At 39.4% G+C, this 24,222-nt stretch overlaps 1 protein-coding gene and 1 pseudogene across 3 annotated transcripts in view; both read right to left on the reverse strand.

Annotated features, from left to right (window-relative positions):
- Nucleotides 1-23,942, reverse strand: part of YTHDF3 (YTH N6-methyladenosine RNA binding protein F3) — a 42,929-nt gene extending 18,987 nt beyond the window's left edge. Inside the window, exons 1-5 of one of the 3 annotated variants that reach the window (XM_049782101.1) lie at nt 23,905-23,942; nt 23,376-23,400; nt 19,398-19,543; nt 17,034-17,119; nt 3,636-5,234 (exon numbers count right to left, since the gene is read on the reverse strand). In XM_049782101.1, the coding sequence (XP_049638058.1) occupies nt 3,636-5,234; nt 17,034-17,119; nt 19,398-19,455 (1,743 nt within the window). In that variant the 5' untranslated portion in view covers nt 19,456-19,543; nt 23,376-23,400; nt 23,905-23,942. Of the gene's footprint in view, nt 1-3,635; nt 5,235-8,898; nt 8,924-17,033; nt 17,120-19,397; nt 19,544-23,375; nt 23,401-23,904 lie in introns of those variants that run through there. The other 2 variants (XM_049782102.1, XM_049782103.1) reach the window with 2 other exon arrangements.
- On the reverse strand, nt 5,769-5,906 carry LOC126021365 (uncharacterized; annotated as a pseudogene).
- Nucleotides 23,943-24,222: the final 280 nt, after the last annotated feature.

Below are 24,222 nucleotides of genomic sequence, written 5' to 3' on the forward strand. Positions count from 1 at the left end.
AAACCCATTTGTTTGGGGGTAAATACCCAGCCTGGATAATTCTTCTGGTTCAATGACAGGTAAACAAATTTTTAAATGTTTCACCAAAAAATTATACTAACAGAAATATGATTCCAGACCATGGTTACCCAGATTTAGATATGATGAAAGTATATAAAAACAAAGTGATGTCACTTTGTTAAAATGTGTCAAAATTCTTAAGACTAACCCTGCTACTGTATGATTTAAAAAACTAAAAAATATGTACACGACACACTTATAAGAGCTTTATTCATGTTTTCCAAAATCATATACACCAATTTTTATCTATCCTTTCAAAAGTTAAACTGGAAAATCCATACAATAAACTAGTAAATTAAAAGGAACAAAGAATTGATCTGAATAACATAAGTGCAAAGATGTTACACTGAATAAAAAAAGTCAAATTTATCTATTACATAGTATAAAATCCATTTGTATATTATGGAAAAAGTCTCAGTGGTTAGAAGGAATTCTAGAAGTAGTTGTGGATCACTTACATACAGAAATACAACAAAAGGGAATTTTACAATTTCACTGCATAAAAATTTTTAAGAGGAAAGTAAACAATAATAGTAATAAGTTTCTAAAAGTGATAATCATAGAATGTAGAAATAAGCTGTAGAGTCAGCTATTTTACACAATGAAATCAAGATGAACTCTGGATCAAGGATTAAGATAAAACAGATGTAAAGACACACCAGATGAGATTATAATGTAAGCAAACTAATACTGTGAGCAAAGAATCTAAACTACAGAGCACAAAATCTATACAAAGCAAATCAATGACATGGGAATTCAAATTTAAAGATTCCAAATGCAAGGAAAGTAACAATTACTCAACATATTTTAACATTTTATATAAATAAAATGAAACTATCAAGAGAAATAACAGGAATCTACATTATACATTCCATATAATACATATTAAAAATTCAAAGATATTTTCTTTTGTGCATCCACAGAAATGAACTACTAACAAAAAAAATGTAGCCATCAAGATTCCTCCATAACATAAAACTATGAAACACACCTGAATAAAAAAAAAACATAGCTAAAGAATTCTATACCAGGTAAACTGCTGATGTGTGTCCAAAGACAGACATTTTAATGCAGACCTACTCAAGTATTTCACCAAATGCTTAATGAGTATTTCACGAAAACTTAATGGGGCTGAAGCAATAGCTCAGCAGTAGGGCATGTGCCTTGCACGCAGACCACCCAGGACTACCCAAATTCAATCCCCGGTATCCCATATGGTCCCCCAAGCCTGCCAGGAGCAATTTCTGAGTGCAGAGCCAGGAGTAACTCCTGAGCGCCACTAGGTGTGACATCAAAATCCAAAAAGAAAAAAGAAAAGAAAAAAGTTATTAACTTAAAATAAGATAAAGATGTTCAAAGTTAGAGATTAGCAGTAATCTATAAAGCAAACGTAAAACTTAAAAGTTTAGAAGTAATCCTAGTTTTAGTTTCACAAGGGTCAGCAACTGAACTCAGCAAACTTACACACAGTGCCAGCATTCTACCATTGAATAATTCTGGCCCCTAAAAATGGCAGTTTAAATTATGATAATAACTCAAGTAATTATTGAGATTATTTAATCATAAATGCTAACGTTGGGGGCTGGAGCAATAGCACAATGAATGGGGCATTTGCATCGCACGCAGCCAATCCACAATCCCTGGCATCTCATATAGTTCCCCAAGTCTACCAGGAGTAGAGCAGAGCTAGGTGAGGCCCATACAAACAAACAAACAAAAAAGCTAACTTCTAGGGGCTGGGGCAATAGGACATCAGGCAGGGCACTGGACTTGCCCTATACCAGTGATGGCTAACCTTTTTGAGTCCGAGTGCCCAAACTGCTGCACAATCCCCGGTCCTCAATGGCCAGTCCAGCCCAGTTGCCAGGTGAGCGGCAAAGCAGACACCGGCACACTCACCTCCTGCCATGCCTCATATCTTAATTGCGGACCTTCCTGCATGCCACAGCTGGCACACGTACTATAGGTTCGCCATGGAGGCCCTATACCTTTGGAGAGAAGACAACAAATCTAATGATCCTCGAATTATTCCCAGAAGATGCTCAGAGAAACCTCCTTTCCAGTTTGGTGCCACGATGTTGCGTCTGGCCATTCCCAAGGACTCATGATGTGCCACCTCTAGTAGGCAAAGATGCATTCTAGTCCATACGCTATCATCCAGTTCTAACAATTCAATGTAACAATTACTAGGATCAGAAAAAACGAAAACACTTATTAAATGAACTAGCATGCCAGAGGGCCTGGGTTGGGCTTAATCCTCAAAATTGCATGAATTCTTGAGCAACAAGCTGGGAATAGCTCCCAAATACTGTTGGATGTGACCTTTTCCACAGACAAAAAAAATTATATACACTAACAGGCCCAATTAGAACAACAAATTTTCTTGAGGTGGGTGAACTCAAGTACATGTACCTTCAAAGAGCACCCCAAATGGCATTTCTATGCCCTAAAATTTGAACATTCACCACTGAGTAATCAGTTAAAATAGTCCTCTCTTGTGCAAAGAACCAAGAGAGAAGACATACAGAAATAAATTGTTAGTTTTTAATAGATCCTGCTGTATCTTAATTTCTAAGTTTTCCATAGTAACCAACATAATTTATTGAAAAGTTTCTAACTTTATCCCTGGCTTCATTTTTAAAAAATGCAAATATACAGTCTAAAAGAAAAACCTACTACTTGTCTACTCCATATATTCACTTCTTACCATTCCAAAAAACAAGATCCCATTTTATTCCTGCAGTTTAGAGAAGAACATTACCCCTTGTTTTCTTACTCTAAGTGCCCCACGATCAAATTCTGGTCAACATGCAAGCAAAGTGTGTAAGTTCAAAGGCAAAGTCACCCCTTAAATGTCTCACAGAGGATAGACCATAAGAAATCAAATTCTGTACTACAAATTTAAAGCCCAAGTCTTAACTCTAAGTTGCCTTCCTGAAATCTAATCCTCACTGTATCTTTTTTTTGGGGGGGTTTTGGGCCACACCCGGTGACGCTCAGGGGTTACTCCTACCTATGAGCTCAGAAATTGCGCCTGGCTTGGGGGACCATATGGGAAGCCGGGGGATCAAACTTAGGTCCGTCCTAGGCTAGCGCAGGCAAGGCAGGCACCTTACCTCTAGCGCCACCACGCCAGCCCCCTCACTGTATTTCTTAATGGCACTTTAAATGCTTAAATTACAATACTTCAGGAGTTTCCAAAGGGGAATCTGTTTTCTTTTCCATAAAAAAATGATTGTTATTTTAAAGCTGAACATTTGCCCATAACGTAATGTAAGTGACTAGTCACTCAGTTCACAAATCTGCTTAAATATAAATGCACAACTCACTGAGTTGAACCCAAGTCAAATGAGTATGTGAAGACAAGGCAGGAAGGGCTACCCTAAATAAATTATTCAAATATGGCAACAAAGAATTTCAAGGGAGTTGTAAAGTTGTCTGGTGCCATGTAAGCATGGTTTCCTCCATAGTTGTTACAATTCAGATCTTTATACTGAAAGATACCTGAGGAAAACCCATCCATGCATACCACCCCAATTACAAGTCCTTATATACAAAAATTATTGCTCTCTTACCCTACGCATGGCTTCCTCCTCCTCTTGACGCTTTTCATAATGTGCAAAGTCATCAAAGATTGAGGTGGTATGCTTGAAAGTAGCAATTATTTTAAGCACTTGCTTAGCTTTTTCTAGGGGTACCTCTTGAGTGTCCCTTGAATTGGTAACTGGTTTGTTGTCATTGTTTTCTAGGCGAATGTGCCGTAATTGATTATTGGGAACATCTTTGACAAAGATCCATTTAACTTCAAATTTTCCCTTCCACTTATCCTGAGACCATACACCAGCATATGCATTATAGTCCACAACAGACTTCATTTCCGCCACTCCACAGAAATGTCCACTGCCATTCACACTGAAGAGTAAATAGAGTGGGCCTTTTCCATTCAGAGAACGGTAAGCTGCATCCAAACGCTTATTACCATGCTCAGTACTACACCAAATAGAGTACTTAATAGAACGATGTATGTCATCCTCAGAATAGCTTTTAATGATAAACACTCGTCCATTCTTCAGGTTCCAATCAAAGTCTTTGGGATTATAGTTGTTTATGGCCTTTAGCTTTTCCAGCACTGGATGCACTTCTACACTAGAAGGTGAAGCACTGACAGGAACAACACCTAAACCAAAGTTTTCACCACCTGCTCCATTGCTCTGGTTGAAACCAGCACCCCTGTTCCGAGGAGCCACCCAACGATTCTGTAGCTGTTGCTGCTGAGGCTGCACTTGGTGAGGCTGGGCCTGCGGCTGAGGTCCTTGTTGCTGTTGTGGTTGTGGTGGCGGAGGCTGCTGTGGAGGCAGTTGGCTTTGCACCAATGGTGGTGGTTGAATTAATGGCTGAGGCTGCTGGATTATAGTCTGAGGAGGCAGAACTGGCTGGGTTGGTGGAGCCTTTACCACTGACCCCTTTTCATCCCAAGTTCCAATATTCATGTTGTGTTTTATAGGTGGTGGTGGCACAGCAGAACCCCCAATCCCCACATTGCCCTTGGGTTTAAGTTTCGGTTGTGGTTTGGCAGGCTTTCTGGCAATAGCAGCCCAAGACGTTGGTTTAGGTGCTGCACTGCTAACTGGGGGTACACTATTGGCTGCAATGCTAGTCATACCACTGCTGCTCAAGGCTGTACCTACAGTTTTTGTCACTGCCGCTGTCAGGTCACCACCAATTTTCAGTCCTGTCATACCTTGTTCAATACTGCTAATGCCAGGCACCTTACTCAAAGTATCATTGCCAAATCCAGCCTGTCCATCAGTAATAGCTCTCCCAAGAGAACTAGGTGGATAGCCATAACTGCTACTATAAGCAGAACTTTGTGTTGATTGTCCCTGAGATCCACTTGTCCCCCACGTAGAGAAATCAGCATTACCAGGAAAAAAGTTAAATCCATGTTGACCAAGAAATGGAGGAGTATTTCCTAATGCCCCAGGCTGACTAAACACACCATCTGGTATATAATGATGTTCTCCATTACTCATTTGTCCATAGGTTGTCAGATATGGCATAGGTTGGTCTCCAGCTGTGGACCATGCTGCTTCCCCCAAAGAATATGGAAATCCAATGGATGGAGCATAGTAACTAGGCATGTATGGATCTGACATTGGTGGATAGCTGTTACTCTGGAAAACAAAAGTTCACAATCAAGATTACAATGTTTTCTTGAAATTACATGGATAAAAAGACATAATATAAAAACTAAAATGGTTTTAATGAATAGAAACAGAAATATACCTGTCTGAAACTAATCAGTGTTTTAATTTTAAATAAGCAAAATTTACCTTTGTAAATTAAGTTACAAAACTTGTGATGGAAAGGCACAGAGATGGGGATTATTTGATGTTAAGAGCCAGATCCTAAGGCAAAGAAACAATTTTTACAAAAAAGTTGATTTTTATAAACTTTGTGACACAAAATGAACACTTTCAATTAACCAGGTGCATCAGAAAGTTTACGTGGAAGGACTAAATAAACTGGCAACTATGCCAAATTACAGAGGAATTTAATATAGTTATGAGACAGAATTGAGTACAGCAATAAAATTGTGCTCTATAAGAGTGGGGAAATGCTCAAACTCAAAAGAAAAACCAGAAATCAAGAGTATATTTAGAGCATAATCCCAATTTTTTCTTGTTTTCCCTAATTCTTTTTTTTTCCAAGCAGATGGCTCCACTTGGGCATCCCACAAAGTAGGCAGGTCACCAGGAAGGCAACCTTTACCAGCGCAAAAATTCGTCTACATTAACAGTGAGGATTTGGGAATCATTATTTCTTTATTCATAAATTTAGGGCATTTCCTAATTAATTTTGAAGACAATAATAAAATTGTTACTAGTTTTCAAATACAATATCCATAACATCTTTATTTAAATTATTATTTCCCAAAACTTAGAATAAACTTATCACATTTCTGGTCAGATTTTAGTGAGTTGCTGTGACTTTTCTCAAAATTACAATTAAAACAACTTATTCTGAATATTAATAATTCATTTAGTATTCTGTCAAAAAAAAAAAAAAAGTCACTGTGCCAGAGGATAACACAAGTGATGGATTTGTCTCATGCAGGCAACCGAGGTTCAGTGCCCAATACCCACGCCCACCAGGAGAAAGCCCAGAGTGTGGTCCAAAAAAACTTAAGAAAATTAAACTACTAAATTCTATTGAAGGTAAAATTTTCTAATGTAAAATATAAAAATTTATATTTTAAGATGACATATAGGAAGGTTAAGAGAGTAAGTAAATGTGAAAAAAATTTTCTATCTTTTACTGATTTTATAAGAACAATGTTGTTAACTATTGTGGTGATGATTTCATAACATGTAAATCAAACCAACCACCAGGCTGACTACTTCATAATTATAATAATGATGCAAGTCAGTTGCTTCCCTATAAGGAAAAGAAAATCATCATCCATAGATAAGTTTTAGTTTCTATAGCAACAGATTAAGTTGTGGGCTTTTGTATGGTTTGTTTGTTTTGGAACCACACCACAAGTGTTCAGGGCTCTACAGGGATCACTCCTGGAGGACTAGAAGTCATAGAGGGTTCTGGGGATTTAACACTGGTTAGCCACATGCAAGATAAGATCACAGTCTATTGCAATATTTCTTCAGTCCCTGGAGTGGGCACTTTACTCAGATTTGGAGCGGGGGGGGGGGGGGTGGTAGGGGGGAGGGAGGGGACACACCTGTTGGCACATGGGGTAACTCCTGGCTCTGTACTCAGGAATGATTTCTGGAAGGCTGGGGGAACATAAGAAATGCAGATGCCAGGGACTAAACCAGGTTCAGCTGCATGCAAGGCAAATGCCCTACCTGCTGTGCTATCACTCCAAGACCTACTCAAATTACTAAAAAAAAAAAATGTTGCAAAGAGTATCATCCTATGTGGCTCCAAAGCTCTTATATACTCTGATAAAAGTCTTTCCATTCTTTGATTTAGGTGTTGTTTTTAAAGTATATACAGAACTTTATGGGTCTGTAAAATTAAACAAGGTAAAATCAGGCATAGCTCAATAGGTAGGGTGCTTGCCTTGCATGTAGTCAACTGAGGTTCAATTCCTGGCATTCCATATGTTCCCCAGAGCACACCAGGAGTAACCCCTGAGGACTGTTAGTTGTCAGCCCCTCCCCCCCCAAAGGCTAAGGAACCTAATATAAGAAATACTTCCTTAGGTCAATTTTCCCCTCAATTATGCTTGGAGAGCTTGAAGCCATTTCCAGGGATAGCTGGCCAAGTCAGATAATGCTCAGGTTTTACTAAGTCTACCACGAAGGAAAATGGGAGGTGGGAGACACCATGCAGTTGCAGGGATTAAACTTGGGGACAGAGATGAAACTCAGCTCTGCATGTACTCCTGTTCAAGCGAACACTCTGATTGAATATATTTTGTAAGCATGTAAAACACATGTGTATGAATAGGTTACTGTATTTTGGACTACACCCAGTGGTAATCAGCTTATTCTTGGTTCTGCACTTAGGGATAACTGTAGGTTTGGGGACCATATGAGGTACAGGAAATTGAACCCAAGTCAGCTACATGCAAAGCAAGCGTGCTACCCACTATACTCGTATACAAGTCCCCTAAAAGAGTTTTTAATATATCTGATGAATGGCCTGCTTCCCATGATTTATTAAACAATTCTATTAACTTACTCAGCAGTTTTAGCTGAATCATCTTTTGTTCATTTTTGTTTGTTTAAAGGGTCACAGACAAGTGCTTAGGGACTAATGGATCTGTGCTTAGAAACTGCTCAAGGTAGTACTCAGGAGACCATGTGGTCCCAGTAATAAAAACTAGGCTTCCATTCAAAGGCATGCAGCAAATCTGTGCTTAGCCTGTTAAGCTCTCTCCAGTTCCTGAGCTATTTTTCCTTTTTTCTATGAAAGCAACTTAAGTAGTCTCCTTTCAAAAGTTTTGTTTCCTTCCATTTGGTTTTAAGCGAGGTAGTAGAAAATTTGAATTTTAAAAGCTATGCTCAAAATATTTTCTATCAGAATTTCAACTATAATTAGTTGTTATATAATTAGTTTTAAATTATGTTTTCATAAAAATTTTAACTATCAGGCCAGAGCAGTGGCACAAGCCATAAGGCGTCTGCCTTGCACACACTAGCCTAGGATGGACTGAGGTTTGATCCCCCAGCATCCCATCTGGTCCCCCAAGCCAGGAGCAATTTCTGACCACATCGCCAGGAGTAATCCCTGAGCATCACTGGGTGTGGCCGAAAAACCCATCCCCAAAATTTTTAAACTATTGAGAAGAAACACAGTAAGAATATAGCTTGATAGTGAAGAATAACAAAAGCCCTACTGATGGAAAATAACTCATACCTTATTCTTCCACCATTTTCCTAGAAATCAAGTAATGAGGGCCCGTAGCAATAGCACATGGCTTAGAAAATCAACCTTGCAAGAGTATGGTCATAAATTCAAATCCATGGTACCCACATGTGCTGAGCAAGAATCTGGTAAGCTCAATTAGAGTGTGACATTTCTACTGTCTGCCATCATAAGTTATTTCTGGCTGTACCCCAGTATGGTAAGTATAGAAGGAGATGCAATCCCTGGCAAGCACCTCACTAAAAGATGTGCAAACACCGTGGTCAGGAAGCATAACCATTGTGATCGTATGTTAAACTCAGCAAATGCTGGCAAGCATGTATGCAAGCACCACAGCTAAAGGAGCACAAACCTCAGCGTGCACCACAGCCCAAAGTATAAACACTACAGTAGCTACAAGACCCCTAGCAAGCACTGCAGCTAGAAATATACTATATCACTTACAGACATGGGTGAGCCCCATCATTGTAGCAGCAGCACACCAACATTATCAACAGTAATGAAGGACAGAGGGAGGAAATTTTCAAAATAAAATAGAAAGGCTAGAGCAGTAATACAGCAAGTAGGGTAACTAACTGCCTTGTACTTAGTTGACCTGGGTTCATTCCCAGTTCCACATATAGGTACCCCATCTCAGATATCCTGAGCCCAGGTATGGCCCCAAAACTAACAATAACAATGAAGAAAAGCATTCGTTCTATGTTTATGTGCAGGCATATATTTTACATGTATATATGAATTTCTGGTTATGAGAAAATCAACAATTTATAGGCCAGGGAAACTGCTCAAATGGTTGAAGTGGAAGATTAGCATGCAAGAGGTACAGGTTCACATAGTTCTCCAAGCACAGCTGATAGCCCAAAAAGAAAAAATGGCAAGGGAGAAATGGGGGGGAGGGGTGCTTTATGCTTTATTTATAAATTAGGTTATAAGCCACGAATTGATTACTGAAATTGGTAATAGTGAAATTCCATGGTTTTCAAAGTTATGGCATGGTTGGAGAGGTAGCTCAATGGTAAGTCGAGTACTTGCCTTGCATATGTGAATCCCTGGGCTCAATCCCTGGCACCAAAAAAAAAAAAGTTATGCTACAACCTTGAACAAGGTGTCATGAAATGCTTCCCTCTTGTAAATGTTTCCCTCACATTCAAAGAACATATAACACTATTATGTAAAGATAGTGATGCAATAATCAACAAATAACAAATATAATTAGAATACAATGAGAACAGATCTAGACAGTTTACCCATAGCATACATTTAAGAGGGACCTGAGATAATATAGCTGGTAGGGAATTGGCCTTGCAAGCTGCAATCTGGGTTAGACTCCCCGGGAATCCTCTATAGTTCCGTGCTCTACCAGAACAAACTCCTGAGTGCAGAGCCAGGGATAATCCTGAGCACTTAAAGATGCGATCCCTCCAAAAAAATAAAAATTTTGAAATGAAGTCATGGTACTAACAGCTATAAAAATGCAATCAAATTGCTTAAATTCTTAAAAATAAAGTAAAAAGTAAACCTAGTACAAATTAACCAACAAAATAATGTAACTTTTGGGGTGTTTTTTGTTGTTTTTTGGGCCACACCGGCGGTGCTCAGGGGTTACTCCTGGCTGTCTGCTCAGAAATAGCTCCTGGCAGGCACGGGGGACCATGTGGGACACCAGGATTCGAACCAACCACCTTTGGTCCTGGATTGGCTGCTTGCAAGGCAAATGCCGCTGTGCTATCTCTCTGGGCCCATGTAACTTGTGTTTTAAAAGGTGGTAGTTTCAAACAAACGAAAAACAAGAAAAGGGCAGGAGCAGTCGCACAAGCTATAAGGCGTTTGCCTTGCAAGCACTAGCCTAGGATGGACCACGGTTTGATCCCCCTGCATCCCACAGTGTGATTTCTGAGCGCATAGCCAGGGGTAATCCCTAAGTGTAAATGTGTGTGGCCCAAAAACAAAACAAACAAAAAACAAAAGTTGGTAGTTGCAAATCTTGCCCAAATATGAAAGCATAAAGTCATAGTGAGATAACCAAAAATATGACCTTAAAAACTGTGTCTTTTACTGCTCTAATCAAAGATTTTTTTAAAATCTTATTTGCATATTTACAAAGAGCTATGTTGCCATAAAATACTTAAAACTTTTAGTTATTTCCCTTGAAAACCAAAATACAAATATTTAAATAATTTGATTGGGCCAGAGATAGTACATGGATTAAGGCACTTACATATAGCTAGCCTCAGTTCAAATCTCTATCAAATGCACAAACTAAGGGCTGAAGTGACAGTACAGCGGTAGGGCATTGGCCTTACATGCAGCCAACCCAGGAAGGACCCAAGTTCCATCACTGGCAACTCATATGGTCCCCCGAGCCTGCCAGGAGCAATTTCTGAGCACAGAGCCAGGAGTAACCCCTGGGCACTGCTGGGTGTGGTTAAAAAAAAAAAAATAGTAGTCTCCCCAATTCCCCAGGATGTGATCCCTGAACAGAACCAAGAATAAGCACTAAGTTCTGCAGAATGTGAACCAAAATAGAAAATATCCCATGTTTCCTTAAACCATCAATTATAAATATTCTTAATCTGGGGCTGGAGAGATAGCATGGAGGTAAAGCGTTTGCCTTTCATGCAAGAGGTCATCGGTTCGAATCCCAGCATCCCATATGGTCCCCTGTGCCTGCCAGGAGCAATTTCTGAGCATGGAGCCAGGAGTAACCCCTGAGCACTGCCGGGTGTGACCCAAAAACCACAAAAAAAAAAAAAAAAAAAAAAAAAAATATTCTTAATCTGATATAATAGGCAAATTACCTAATTTCAATTATGAATTTAAAAAGTATTATACTAACTAGAGCAAAACATTGTTATAATATTTTTACAGGAATAAAAAAATCTTTTAACATAAAGAACATGAAGTACTTCACAAATACTAGGACTGACTTCTGAAATAAGAATACAAAGCTAGTATCATGAAGGCTCAGAGACAGGAAGACAACTAGGGAACATCATAGCAGAAAATAAACAATGGTGAAGGGAAGGGTGTTGGAAGACTGTATGACCTAGTAAACTACCAACACTTTTTAACTCTATCTCATGGTGATTTAAAAATTCTTTTACATTAATATGTTTAATGTTTGATTTTGTTTTCTGGACCACATCTAGTGCCCAGAGGATACTTACTCTAAGTGTAGAGCCTGATGATCATTAATAGTGCTCAGGGAACTAACGAATACCAGGTCTCCACCATGAAAAGCAACTCACTCCAACTCTTAATACTTTTGTTTGTTTTTGGGTCACACCAGGCAGCACTCAGGGGTTACTCCTAGCTCTGCACTCAGAAATCTCTCCTGGCAGGCTTGGTGGACCATATGGGATGCTGGGATTCAAACCACTGTTCGCCTTGGATTGGCTGCATGCAGCGAAAAGTCTACTGCTGTGCTATCTCTCCGGCCCCCAACTCAATACTTTTAATGTATTTTCATTGAATATACTGTGCTTTTGTAGCCATCTGGTGTGTTCAATTTATCTGTCCTGAAGAGACTCTGGAGATATGACACCTTACATGAGTAAGACAAGCCTTTTAATCCCTGTACTATCCCTCCAATCCCTTATTTCCTACTAATAATTTCAAAATACTATTGTACTATTTAAAAGGTATAATCCAGGTGGAAGCCAGAATCTACAGCAGGTAGATTGTTTACCTTACACGTGGCCAACCTGAGTTCAATCTCCAACATCCATGTGAGTCCCCACCAGAAGGGAGTCCTGAGGGCAGAGCCAGGAATATCCCCTGAGCATTGCTACGTGGACCCCAAAAGCCAAAAACTTAAAAAATACCAATAATTTTTAAAAAGGACTATATATATAAAGTATTTATCATACTAAACCTAACACCTCATCAACTAATTGGTTTGTAATTATAGCAGAAAATTTTATCTGTATATAGAATATTCAAGGAATGGCTATTATGTGTGACACATAATGCACACACAAAGGATGAGCAGCAAGTAACTGATGGAATTTGAAAAACATTTCAGCAGTTGAAACAGGAAAGAATATATCGTCTTGCATGCAGTCAAACAGGGTTTGATAACCAGAGTCGCACACAGCCTCCAGAGAACAATCAGAAGTGATCCCTGAGCAAAAATCAGGAGTAAGCCCTGCTGCTCCTACCTGAAAAATTTATGAAGTGATAGGTATGAATCTTTGTGTGTATAAACTGTATATATTATAAAAAAAAATTTAGTATTTAATCAAATGAATAATCAACACATTGAACATGCTTTACATGTGGGAAAAATGATTTGATTATAAGCGCTATCTGAGTGGTACATGGGTTTGATCCCCTAGCACCACTGGATATAATCCTAAAACTGAAAATATATACTGGTAACTTTTTAAATGTTTAGGAGCTAGGAATAAAACAGCGTATTTAATAATCTCTGGTGGTATATATGGTGCCCTAGCACCGCCAGTAATAGTCCCACGGCACAGACACAATCCTAAAACCAAAAAATAATAATCATGTTAAATTATATTTTCCAAGAAACCAAGATGGGAAAAATTGAATAAAATGTGGTAGGGATACAGCTAATTTAGGACATTTCTTGGTTTTAAAGCTGTAACAATCTTTTTGTTTGTTTGTTTTTCTGGGCCAAGCCCAGTGGTGCTCAGAAATCTCTCCTGGCAGGCTGGGGGACCATATGGGATGCCGGAAATCGAACCCAGGTCTGTCCTGGGTTGGCCATAGCAAAGCAAACACCCTACTGCTGTGTTATCTCTCCAGCCTGCTGTGGCAATTCTTTTTGTCCTTAACATGACAAACATAATCAGAGGGGTTTTCCTTAAAAAGAAAAAACCCATCCAGTGGTAATAAAAAAGTCAATTAGGGGCCTGAGAGATAACATAATGGGCAAAGTACATGCTTTGTATGCAAGTATAGAACCCAGGCCTCCACATAATTCTCCAAGAATAGGACCAATTTAATTTAAACCCTGGTTACAGATATTTCCCTGTTCTTCCTGTTTGGGGGGTTGAACCAAACAATGATCAGGGCTTTCTGTGGATTCTACTCCGGGATCACTTCTCGCAGTGCCTAAGGACCATATGCAGTGAGGGAATTCAACCCAGGTCAGGTGGTATGCAAGTAGTAAGTGCTTTAATCACTATACTATCTCGCAGGCCTATAGAGTTCATTATTTTGGTGTTATGGAAAAAGTAGTATTAGCAAGGAAAGAGGTAAAAATAGTGTTACTGGGCCCGGAGAGGTAGCACAGCGGCGTTTGCCTTGCAAGGAGCCGATCCAGGACCAAAGGTGGTTGGTTCGAATCCCGGTGTCCCATATGGTCCCCCCCTGAGCAGACAGCCAGGAGTAACCCCTGAGCAACACTGGGTGTGGCCCAAAAACCAAAAAGAAAAAAAAAAGTTTTACTGGTAAACTTGGTGACAGTTTTTTCCAAGTATCACATGAATATATAAGGTTCAAACATCATGAACTGAAATACTAAAAGAGATGGAATACAGCTCAGCAGTAAAGCAGTTTGCCTTGCATATTCAGCCCCACATTCAACCCCTGGGAATGCCAAAAAAAAAAAAAAAGGCAAAATAAAGCCAATATGATCTTACTATTTTACTATTTAAATATCAAACTCAACTACAGGTGTTTTTAATTGAACATAAAAATGTTACAGACACTGGGGCTGGAGAGATAGCATGGAGGTAGGGCATTTGCCTTGCATGCAGAAGGACGGTGGTTCGAATCCCGGCATCCCATAAGATCTCCCGAGCCTGCCAGGAGCGATTTCTGAGCAGAGCCAGGAGTAACCAACCCCTGAGTGCTGCTGGGTGTGACCCAAAAATAAAAAACCAAAACAAACAAAATTTTACAGATACAACTTGAAAATTGTATCCAATGGTTTAGATGCCTTTATAGTAGAAAAATAATGGCTTTACAACACTTATGTTTTAAAAAAAAAAAAAAACATTCTGCATAATTTCCATATACCTAACATAAAAAAGCAGGCATAGCTTAAATTGAAAGTGGAGATGACAGGGCTGGAGTGGTGGCACAAGGGATAAGGACAGGCCTGGGATCCCCAGGTGTCCCATATGGTTCCCCAAGCCAGGAGTGATTTCCGAGTGCATAGCTAAGACTGAGTATCACCAGGTGTGGCCCAAAAACAAACAAACACAAAAAAAAAAATGTGGGGATGAACTCTAGGTGCTTTACCTGGTCTTTTTATAGGAAGACCCAGAAGCACCACTATAGAATGCAAAAACCATAGTTCTAAGACCCCAAAACAGATGTCTAGTAACTATTAGACAACAAAGAAAAGGATTCTTCTAACTGGAGAAGATGGAGATAAGTCTAGTAGTCTAGGTAAAGCACTTCCCTCACAAAAGAGCAACATAGGTCCAATCCCTGGAACCCCAAGTCTGCTAGGAGTGTTTCCCTTAAGCCCTGAGCACTGCCAGGAGTTCCCCCATCCAAACAAAGTCTTACAACTGGCAATCTCAAATATATACATTCCATTAAATTTCACTGGAAACAGAATTTAAATTGGTGAATTTTCATGATATATTTCAATCTTAGGAACCCATTTTACATGCAGATATAAAAAAATATTGATTAGGGCCCGGAGAGATAGCACAGCGGCGTTTGCCTTGCAAACGGCCGATCCAGGACCAAAGGTGGTTGGTTCGAATCCCGGTGTCCCATATGGTCCCCCGTGCCTGCCAGGAGCTATTTCTGAGCAGACAGCCAGGAGTAACCCCTGAGCAATGCCGGGTGTGACCCAAAAACCAAAAAAAAAAAAAAACAAAAAAAAAAAAAAAAAAAAACAAAAAAAAAAAAAAAAAAAAAAAAAATATTGATTAAATAAAAACCTATTGAGACTGAATAAATTCCTAAGACTTATGATCATGAAAGAATGCAATCATGAATTCTTTGGGGGAAACTATAATTTAGTCCCAGAATTCCTCAAAACAGGTATACACACGATATAATATATATACTGAGTGAATTTAAGATTAAGTATTTCTTCACTAGAAATGACCCCTTTTTACTGAAGAAATGTAACATAGATGAGCACTGCCAGAATCATATCCATGATGTAGTTAGTAGAGGGGCCTGAGTGATAGTACAGCGGGTAGGTGTTTGCCTTACATGAGGCCTACCAGGGTTTCATCCCCAGTATCCCATATGGTCCTCCAGAGTCAGAAGTAACCCCTGAGCACCACTGGGTATAGTCCAAATATTAAAAAAAAAAAAAAGTATGAAACAAGTGTTCTCTGTCTTTAGTAATCAAACTTTCATAATTTTATATATATTTCCTTACAATATATGCTAGGAATATAACACAGCAGCTAAGAGGAGGAGTGGCTATGGGGGTTAGAGAAATAACCAGGAGATAGATATGACTGAATAAAATTATGGTCCTCCACAATCCTAAAAATACTTCTATATTCCACTAACTAAGTTTGGTTTGGGGGCCAAATAATAGTTCTAAGGAATACTCCTAGTTCATGCTTGAAAGTGATTCCTGTCATGGTGGGGAATGGAACCAAGTTTGGACATATGTATAGCTGTAAATGATCTTGCCTTCTGTACTATCTCTCCAGCCTGGAAACTAGGTTTTATACAATTTCTATTTTTTAATTATAAATAAATTCTAAGGATGAAAAGAACTGGTACTTGGATACCAATGCCATTTTTAATATTTAAACCTAAATCCTGTGTGTAAACTAACCAAATTTGTATTATAAAAACTAAACACAAATGAACCTCAGAAGCCATACAAGTTGATTTGCACATGAAATTTCTCATTACTACAATATACGAGTGTGTTTATCCATTTCCTATATATTCAGGTTATAATTAAGAATGTAGTTATAACAGAAATTCAAATTTCCTTTTTTTTTTTTGGTTTTTGGGTCACACCCAATGGCACTCAGGGATTACAGTTACACCTGGCTCTGTGCTCAGAAATCACCCTGGCAGGCTTGGGAGACTGTATGGGATGTCAGGATTTGAACCACCGTCGTTCCCGAATCAGCTGTGTGCAAGGCCAACACCCTACCACTGTGCTACCTCTCCAGCCCCAGAAACTAAATATTTTAAGAAGAAAAAAAAGGTACTACTCTTCTTTTGGAGCCTAGGAGGATCCCAAGTACTTCTTAGGGGATTCAACAAGCCACTTCCAGGAATATTAAGCCCAGCTTTTAAGTACTCGGGCCCACTGATGAGTGGTGCTATTCAACATAAATGGGGACCACGAGAGATACACCTGGCAGTACCATGTTAAAACTCAGAACCTAGGCATGGCAAAAAAAAGCTCTAGCCCTTTGATCACCAAAACATAATACTCATATTCTAGCTGTAATAAAAATAATGTTCATCTTTAAATCCTTGTATTTTGTTTCTAGTTTCAGCCATCAATAATTAAGAACTTTCTTATACCACGAACCCAACTGCTGTTTACTAATATGCAAGCATGTTAGTTTAATTCATGTTATAGTTAATCTGATTTACTTCCAACGCCTATCTTAAAAAGCACTGTTAATGAATGGTAGTTTTCTAAATACAGGACTTACCTGATTTGTCTGGCTACTTAAGTATGGCTCAAAATCATCATCATTTACAGCATCTTTTTGATGAATCGAACCGTTTTGTACTGTAACTAAAAAATATGTTTGCATTAGGTGTATTGTAATTATCTTTATTCAATTTACAGACCAACCTCCCTAACATTCTTCATTTTACTTTGATTTAAAACCAAATCACAAAATGTTATCCTGCTCTTTTCATTTAAAATCCTCAAGGATTAATTTATTTTCAGATAACTATGTCATATCACCAAAATCTAAGATATATAAGCCCAAGATTCCACAACCACAATCATATACATTTTCCATTATAAAAGCCAATTTCAAGGTTGCTAATCAAATAGTAAAATGAAAAATGTAAGCTGGTTTGACAAAACTATAGCTGAATGTTCTGTTTGCTTAAATCTTTCTATGATTTGGCCCAATAAGAGTAAGTTCTTTTGTTAACTAAAGTTCTTATAATAATTATGTTTCCAAAGTTTGTGGCTGAAATTTACATAAAGCAATATCAATTATATATTATAAAAATCTAAATAAAGAGCTTTGATCTAAACCAAAAAGAAAATCTTTCACATTCAAATACAAATAAAATTAAGATACTAAAGATAGCCATGGTCATCCCATGCAAAACATGAGAAAAATCAGAAGAATTTATGCTACGTTTGTTCAGAGAGCATTTCTAAAGATGTTATAAAGTTGTTATTTTCTAGACACTGTTCTCGGTGTGCTTCTGAGCAGAACTGAGATAAGATGATCCTGGTTTGAACCTCAAGACCGAGAATAAGAAGCTGGGTGATCTTGCATTAAGACAGGCTTACTCTGACTACTCTCTACTCAAGTTTTTTGACAGTGCTTTCCTCTCTTCTGAATATTCAGTGTCAATGCTGGATATTATCATCACATAAAACACCACAAAGTCCAAAAGAACTAAAAATGACTTAAAACTGCATATCCAAAAGTTTGTTAAGACCAAAATGTGATGTGGTAGCACTGTCAATGCAGATGTACTGATCTACACTAATTTGAAATGAAAGACAAAAGTTAAAAGGTTCTGATGAATGTTAACTACTCATAGAAACAGGAAAAAATCAGTATCAATAATCACTGCTTAAAAATACACTGGCACAGGGCCAGAGAAATAACAGTGAGTAGGTACTTGCCTTGCACCAATGTAGTTCCCAAGTCTGCCAGGAGTGAACTGAGTACAGAGCCAGGAGAAAGCCCTGAACACAGCAGGGAATGACTCCCAAACAAACACAAACACACACACACACACACACACACACACACCCTGAACACAGCAGGGAATGACTCCCAAACAAACACAAACACACACACACACACACACACACACACACACACAAAAAAAAACAAGTATACATTATCACAAACTTGAGGCAATAGTTTAAATTCTGTTGAAAATACTTTTATTTTTCTAAATTTCGTAGATTTAGATTAGATCAGATCACCAACATTCTGAGTTGTCACCACTAGGCAACAACAATCAAAGATCCATGCTACTCTGTGAAGCCTCAATTGGACTTCTATGATACAATGTTTATCAAAGATTACTAAGAACAACCTGAAGGTCAACTTGATCCTGGCTTTATTAAAGTAGTTTAACTTGTTTGATAAGGACTGCTTCAAGAGCCAGTGCTGAGCTAAATGTGAGCCCCAGAACTTAAATCTCTAACAGCTGTTAGAAATGAAAATAAAGAAAAAGGCAAATCAGGTTATTTCTGGTGGGGTCATATTTTAGTCCAAGATACTCTGACAGATACTGTTCTCTTTTACCACTGACTATTGCACTAATACATAGTAAATAAAACCGCGACCCATTTCAAAATTACATCTATTGCTCATAAACATTAAATTCTTAAAAATCTAGTCGATAATGTTAATAACAATCCATAGTACCTTGAAGTTTTTCCAACTATTTATTACATGGCTACTCATACTCATTTCCTCTTCTATTCTTTTTCTTTTAAGAGATCATGACAAAAAACAAAAATACTCTCATACTTGGATACTGTCTATATTTATAAGTGATGCATAAAAGTCTAAAACGTTATTCAAGGAATACGTCAATCTAAAGGGAAAATGTTTAATTAACTTTATTTCACGAATACTGACAAGCAATTTGCATTAAATTAGAATTTGAATTAAGAAGCTAGCCTCTGAGTTTCAGAAGCACATCTTTAAGAAATTCAACTCTTAAAGACTTGAGTTTCTGAACATCACTTAATGACAATATAATGTCTTGAAGACTGAACACCATTAAATAATAATGAAATCCAAGCCAGTTCCATAGTCTGTACAAGATCTCCAGGGAAAAAAGAACAGATGACTTACATGATTCTTCGCCTGTTTCCTCTGCTCTATGAAGCAGAGTCAAATCAAGATAGAACATGGGCCTTAGGAGCCAGGTGATTCTTTGCTCTGGTCCTGACTACATCAAGTAAGGAAAGTCAACAGATCTGTGCATCATGTTTTCCCACCTACAAAAACAGCGACAATACCATATACCCTCTATCTCCTTATAGGAATGTTCTGAGGATTAATAATAAAATGAAGCCTAAAAATGACAGTCAAGTGCTTTGCAATAATTTCCCGAAGGGGTCAAGAGTAAACAAAAGAATCTTGCCAAATTATAAGGCATTTCCCATTACTTTTTCTGAAATATTAAAATAAAGCCAAATTAAATTTAATCATCTTAAATTGCAGCTAAAAAAAAAAGGCTAAAACGCCCATTAAGTTCCACCTTTGGAAGGTGATGGAAAAGAGAAAAAATAAATCCCTCTCCATTTATTTACCTATTCGTCAATTTACGAAATAAAGAAAGTAAGTAGGGAGGTCTGAGGCTTCATGGAGTATAAAATCTGACCCTTATTCCAGCAAGCAAAAGTCCTACTTGCATTTAAGTAAAATAGATTTCAAGAAGTCAAATCTTGGGCCCGGAGAGTTAGCACAGCGGCGTTTGCTTTGCAAGCAGCTGATCCAGGAGCAAAGGTAGTTGGTTCGAATCCCGGTGTCCCATATGGTCTCCTGTGCCTGCCAGGAGCTATTTCTGAGCAGACAGCCAGGAGTAGCTCCTGAGCACCGCCGGTGTGGCCCAAAAACCAAAAAAAAAAGAAGTCAAATCTTGAACTAACTGATAAAAAAAATTATTACCTTTATATTTCTACTATTTTGAAGTAGTCCCATGACCAAGTATAATTTTAAAATGTTCTGATATTTAACATAGGAACAATCTATTACTTAAATGAACTGAAACTTAATACAAACAAGTAAACCAAAAATCAATTATGCTACGAAAGCATTTTTGCTTCTAGCGGCTTGAAATAGCCTTCTCTTTAGTTTCAACTCTTTTGTGTATTTACATCATTTAAGTTAAACAAAAAAAAAAAAAAAATAGAAAACTAAACACAAAAAAGCCAGGTGTTGACTAATGCTGTCAATCTAAAATAATCCAGAAACAAAATAAAGCATCTCAAAAATATCTACGTCAACTAATAAGAATTATGATTTCAAAGCTGACATCAACTCCATATCAACAAATATTTTCCTAAGTTTAATTAAGATCTGAATTCAGTACTTATAATATTACAATACTGAAGCCTCAATACATGAAAAGTAACTTTTACTTTCTGCTTTATGTAAGTAAATGATTATAAAAACCAATTGTACCAGCTTGAAAACTAACATAGCTAAGGGGACTAGTTTTTCTCAAACACAAGAATAGCTACATATATTAATTCATTCAAAATGTTGGATCTTTACCATGTAACTCCCTGTACAGGTATAAAATATAAGCAATGTGCATGTATAATTGCACAAATAGTACCTGATTTTAAAGACTTTTAAATAATGGCCAGAACTTTTTGGCCAATAGTTTTCCCTCCTGCCATGATTTAGAGCAGGGGTCTCTCAAACTCAATTTACCTGGGGGCAGCAGGAGCAAAGTCGGGTGATCCTTAAGTGCAAAGTCAGTAGTAAGCCTTGAACATTGGGGAGTGTGACCCAAACAACTAAAACAAAACAAAACAAGATTCCTCTAGGGCAGGGCTACAAAATGTTGTATGGAGGGCCGTTTGGGGCCCGCTGGCCGAGAGTTTGAGACCCCTGATTTAAAGACTTCTGCAAGTTTAGCAGACAAGGTGAGAAAGAAATCCAGCAAATACATGGAGCCTAAAGCAGTATACTATAATTACAGTAATTATACCCATCTTAATAACTTGTAATAGATATGATTGGAACTATTCTTTAAATGTTACAGATAAGGGAGAAATTGACGAAAAAGTGCACTGTGTAAACTTATTTGGGATGTTAACTAGTAAGACATGGGTTGCATTTGAACATAGGTCTTATAGAAATTCCAGTTCATAGTTCTGTTGATGAGTAAAAGCATGAACTGCAGATAAAAGGGGGAGAGGGAAGTACTTCTAGAAGCAGTTAAATATCCAAGTATCTGTTATGTGCCTAAATACATCTGACAGGTAATAGCAATCAATGGATTAAAATACTTTAAGTCCAAACATTGTAATTCTTTTTTTTACATTGTAATTCTTTTACAATATTGCTTAAAACTTGACATACCCAAGTGAAGTTACTGTCAAAAATAAAAATTACAGTAATATAGCAGTGCCTTACAAAATTCTAGATGTTCAATTTTGCTTTTCCAAAAAAAAATTAAATACTTCATGGAACTTGGGATACTTACCTTACATAAGCAGGTAATACAAAACACTTAGCATTTCAAATAGCCTTGCAAAGTGCCACCTCCCCACAGATCTAGGATAAAATAATTTACGCTAGGCAATAATGACCACAGATTTCACAACTTCTCCAACTCTATATACTTAATAGACAGGCCAGCAAAAAATGAAATTAATGCTCACTCTTCAAATTTATAATACATTTCCCAAAGCTCATTTAAAATAATCAGGTTATGCTTACAACAGACAATAACTCATCTATGCAACTTTACAAAGAAAAAACCCAAAGCAATAAAATTGGTACCTAAACCAGTGCCATATTTCTGACATGTAAAGATTCTCAAAGTATATAACTCAAAGAAAACTAAAATGATCAAATACAGAACCCATTCCTTTTGAATTTCAAACAAAAATTCTAAGGCAGCTATACAAACACTTTGAAATTACAGCAAAAGGGTTACAGCAAATCTTATTTTCTAGGTAATGCTTTCATATGGCACTAAAAAACAGGAAACATGATTCCATTTAGTGTCTTCTCAAGCCTGTTACCAAACGTTATAAATATATAATATGCTGTAAAGTTATTTAATTGGCACTGTCCCAAGAAAGCAGTTATTGTTCTATACTTACTCATGTCACATGATTAATGTCATAATGGTTTTTCACTCAGCTGACCATATTGTTCCATAGAAATAGAGAATACACTAATCATAAAAAAGTAATAATAAATAAAACTGCACCTCAAAGGCACGCCATCCTTTCAGTTTTTATCCTGACCTGAAACTTCACAAAACAGTTCTCTCTGCCGCCTCCTCCTCCTCAAATATCCCAGACTGAGTCACCCCCATGCAATGCAAACTACTGTGGCTGAGTGGCGTGGCTATTCCGTTATCAACTTCTGCAATCAAGTGGCTCACAGCAAGAAGCTGAGACCAAACCCTGGTGGGCCAAGGTGGGCCAGGCCCAGTTTTCCCCTTTAGAGGCCATGGGGGAAGAAGAGGAGGGTGGCTGGGGACATTGCAAGAAAATCTGGATGCATCCCTCGTAAATAAAAAAAAAAAAGAAAAGAAAGAAAGGAGACCAGGAATCCAGACATCATCTGGGGGAGTTTCTGCGGCCTTTTAAAGAGAACACGGCCTGCCCAGAGCGAGGCCCCAGAGTCCTGTCCCGTCGCCTCCCCTCAGCGACTCACAACTAAGAAACAGTCCTGGCTCCTTCCACCACTGAGGTGCCTGGGGAAAAAGTGGCATGGCGTGGAAGAAGAAAAGAAAAGAAGAAAAAAAAATGCAAGAAACTACCAAAGTTCAGGGGGTGTGCATCTGGCTCGAGGGGGACCCTGAGGAGCCTCTCTCCAAGACCCCAGGGGTGGAAGAGAAGAAGAAAAAAAATGACAGAGGAAAAAAAAAAACAAAACAACAAAAACCCCAATCCCATCCCATCCCATCGCCCTCCCCTACCCCAATTTTTCCACACCCCCCCACCACCACCACCTGAGCTAGTTTTCAAAGTCACATCCAGGCGACATAAGGACACAAGGAGGGTGATTTATTTTGGATTTATTTTTTTTTGGTGGGGGGGGGGGAGAGTGGCGGGAGAAGAAAGAGTCGGAACTCACCTTTATTTCCTTGCCCTTTAGGTCTCTGGTAGCAAGACGCAAGGTGTGGTAATGACGGGGGTGGGGAAGAGAGGGAGAGAGAGGGGAGAGAGAGAGAGAGAGAGAAGGGGAGAAAGTGTGAATGGCAGGCGTCCTCCCACCCGGAGGCTCGTCTGTCTGCAAGCACCGTGCGCTGGGGGGGGACGGGATCCCCCCAACTCCCTCCCCAACCCCCACCACCCCGGCCTGGCCTCCACCCCAGAGTGCCCCCGCCCTTCGGAATGCGAAGCCCAGGGAGGAGCCCCCGGGAAGCGGCGGGCAGAAGCTACGGGGTGCAGCCCGCGCCTCCTCGCTGCACCGCAGCGCAGCGCACCGCACTGCACCGCACTGCACCGCAGCGAGCGGGCCTCGCACCTCCGGGGTCGGTGTCTGCCCCGGCCTGCGGCGACGGGGCGACGGGGCGCGGGCGGAGGAGGAGCGAGAGGGTGGAGCGGAGGCAGGGCCGCAGCGAGGCCTCGCTCGCTCGCTCGTCGCTTTCCCTCCGCCTCACCTGATCCACGCTCGTGGCGGACATTCTTCACGGCCCCCGAGACAGGCGGCGGCGGTGGCAGTGGCCGGGCGGTTGCCGCTGCGGCGGAGGGGGCTGTTGCAGGGCCACTCGCAGCGGCTCGGGCTGGGCCGTGCAGTGCGGCTGCAGTGGCGGTGCCAGTGGCCGGAGCAGCTGCCCGGGCCTCGCGCTGGCGCCTGCGCTTCCGCTCGCTCCCTCCCGACGTCCGCGGCGCCCTCAGCCACTTCCGGTCTGGCCCCGCCGCCGCCGCTGGACGAGGCCGCGCGCTCCGTCCGCCGCCGCAGGAGACGCCAAGGCCGC

The sequence above is a fragment of the Suncus etruscus genome, chromosome 10 (assembly GCF_024139225.1).
Source record: "Suncus etruscus isolate mSunEtr1 chromosome 10, mSunEtr1.pri.cur, whole genome shotgun sequence".
Taxonomy (NCBI): domain Eukaryota; kingdom Metazoa; phylum Chordata; class Mammalia; order Eulipotyphla; family Soricidae; genus Suncus; species Suncus etruscus.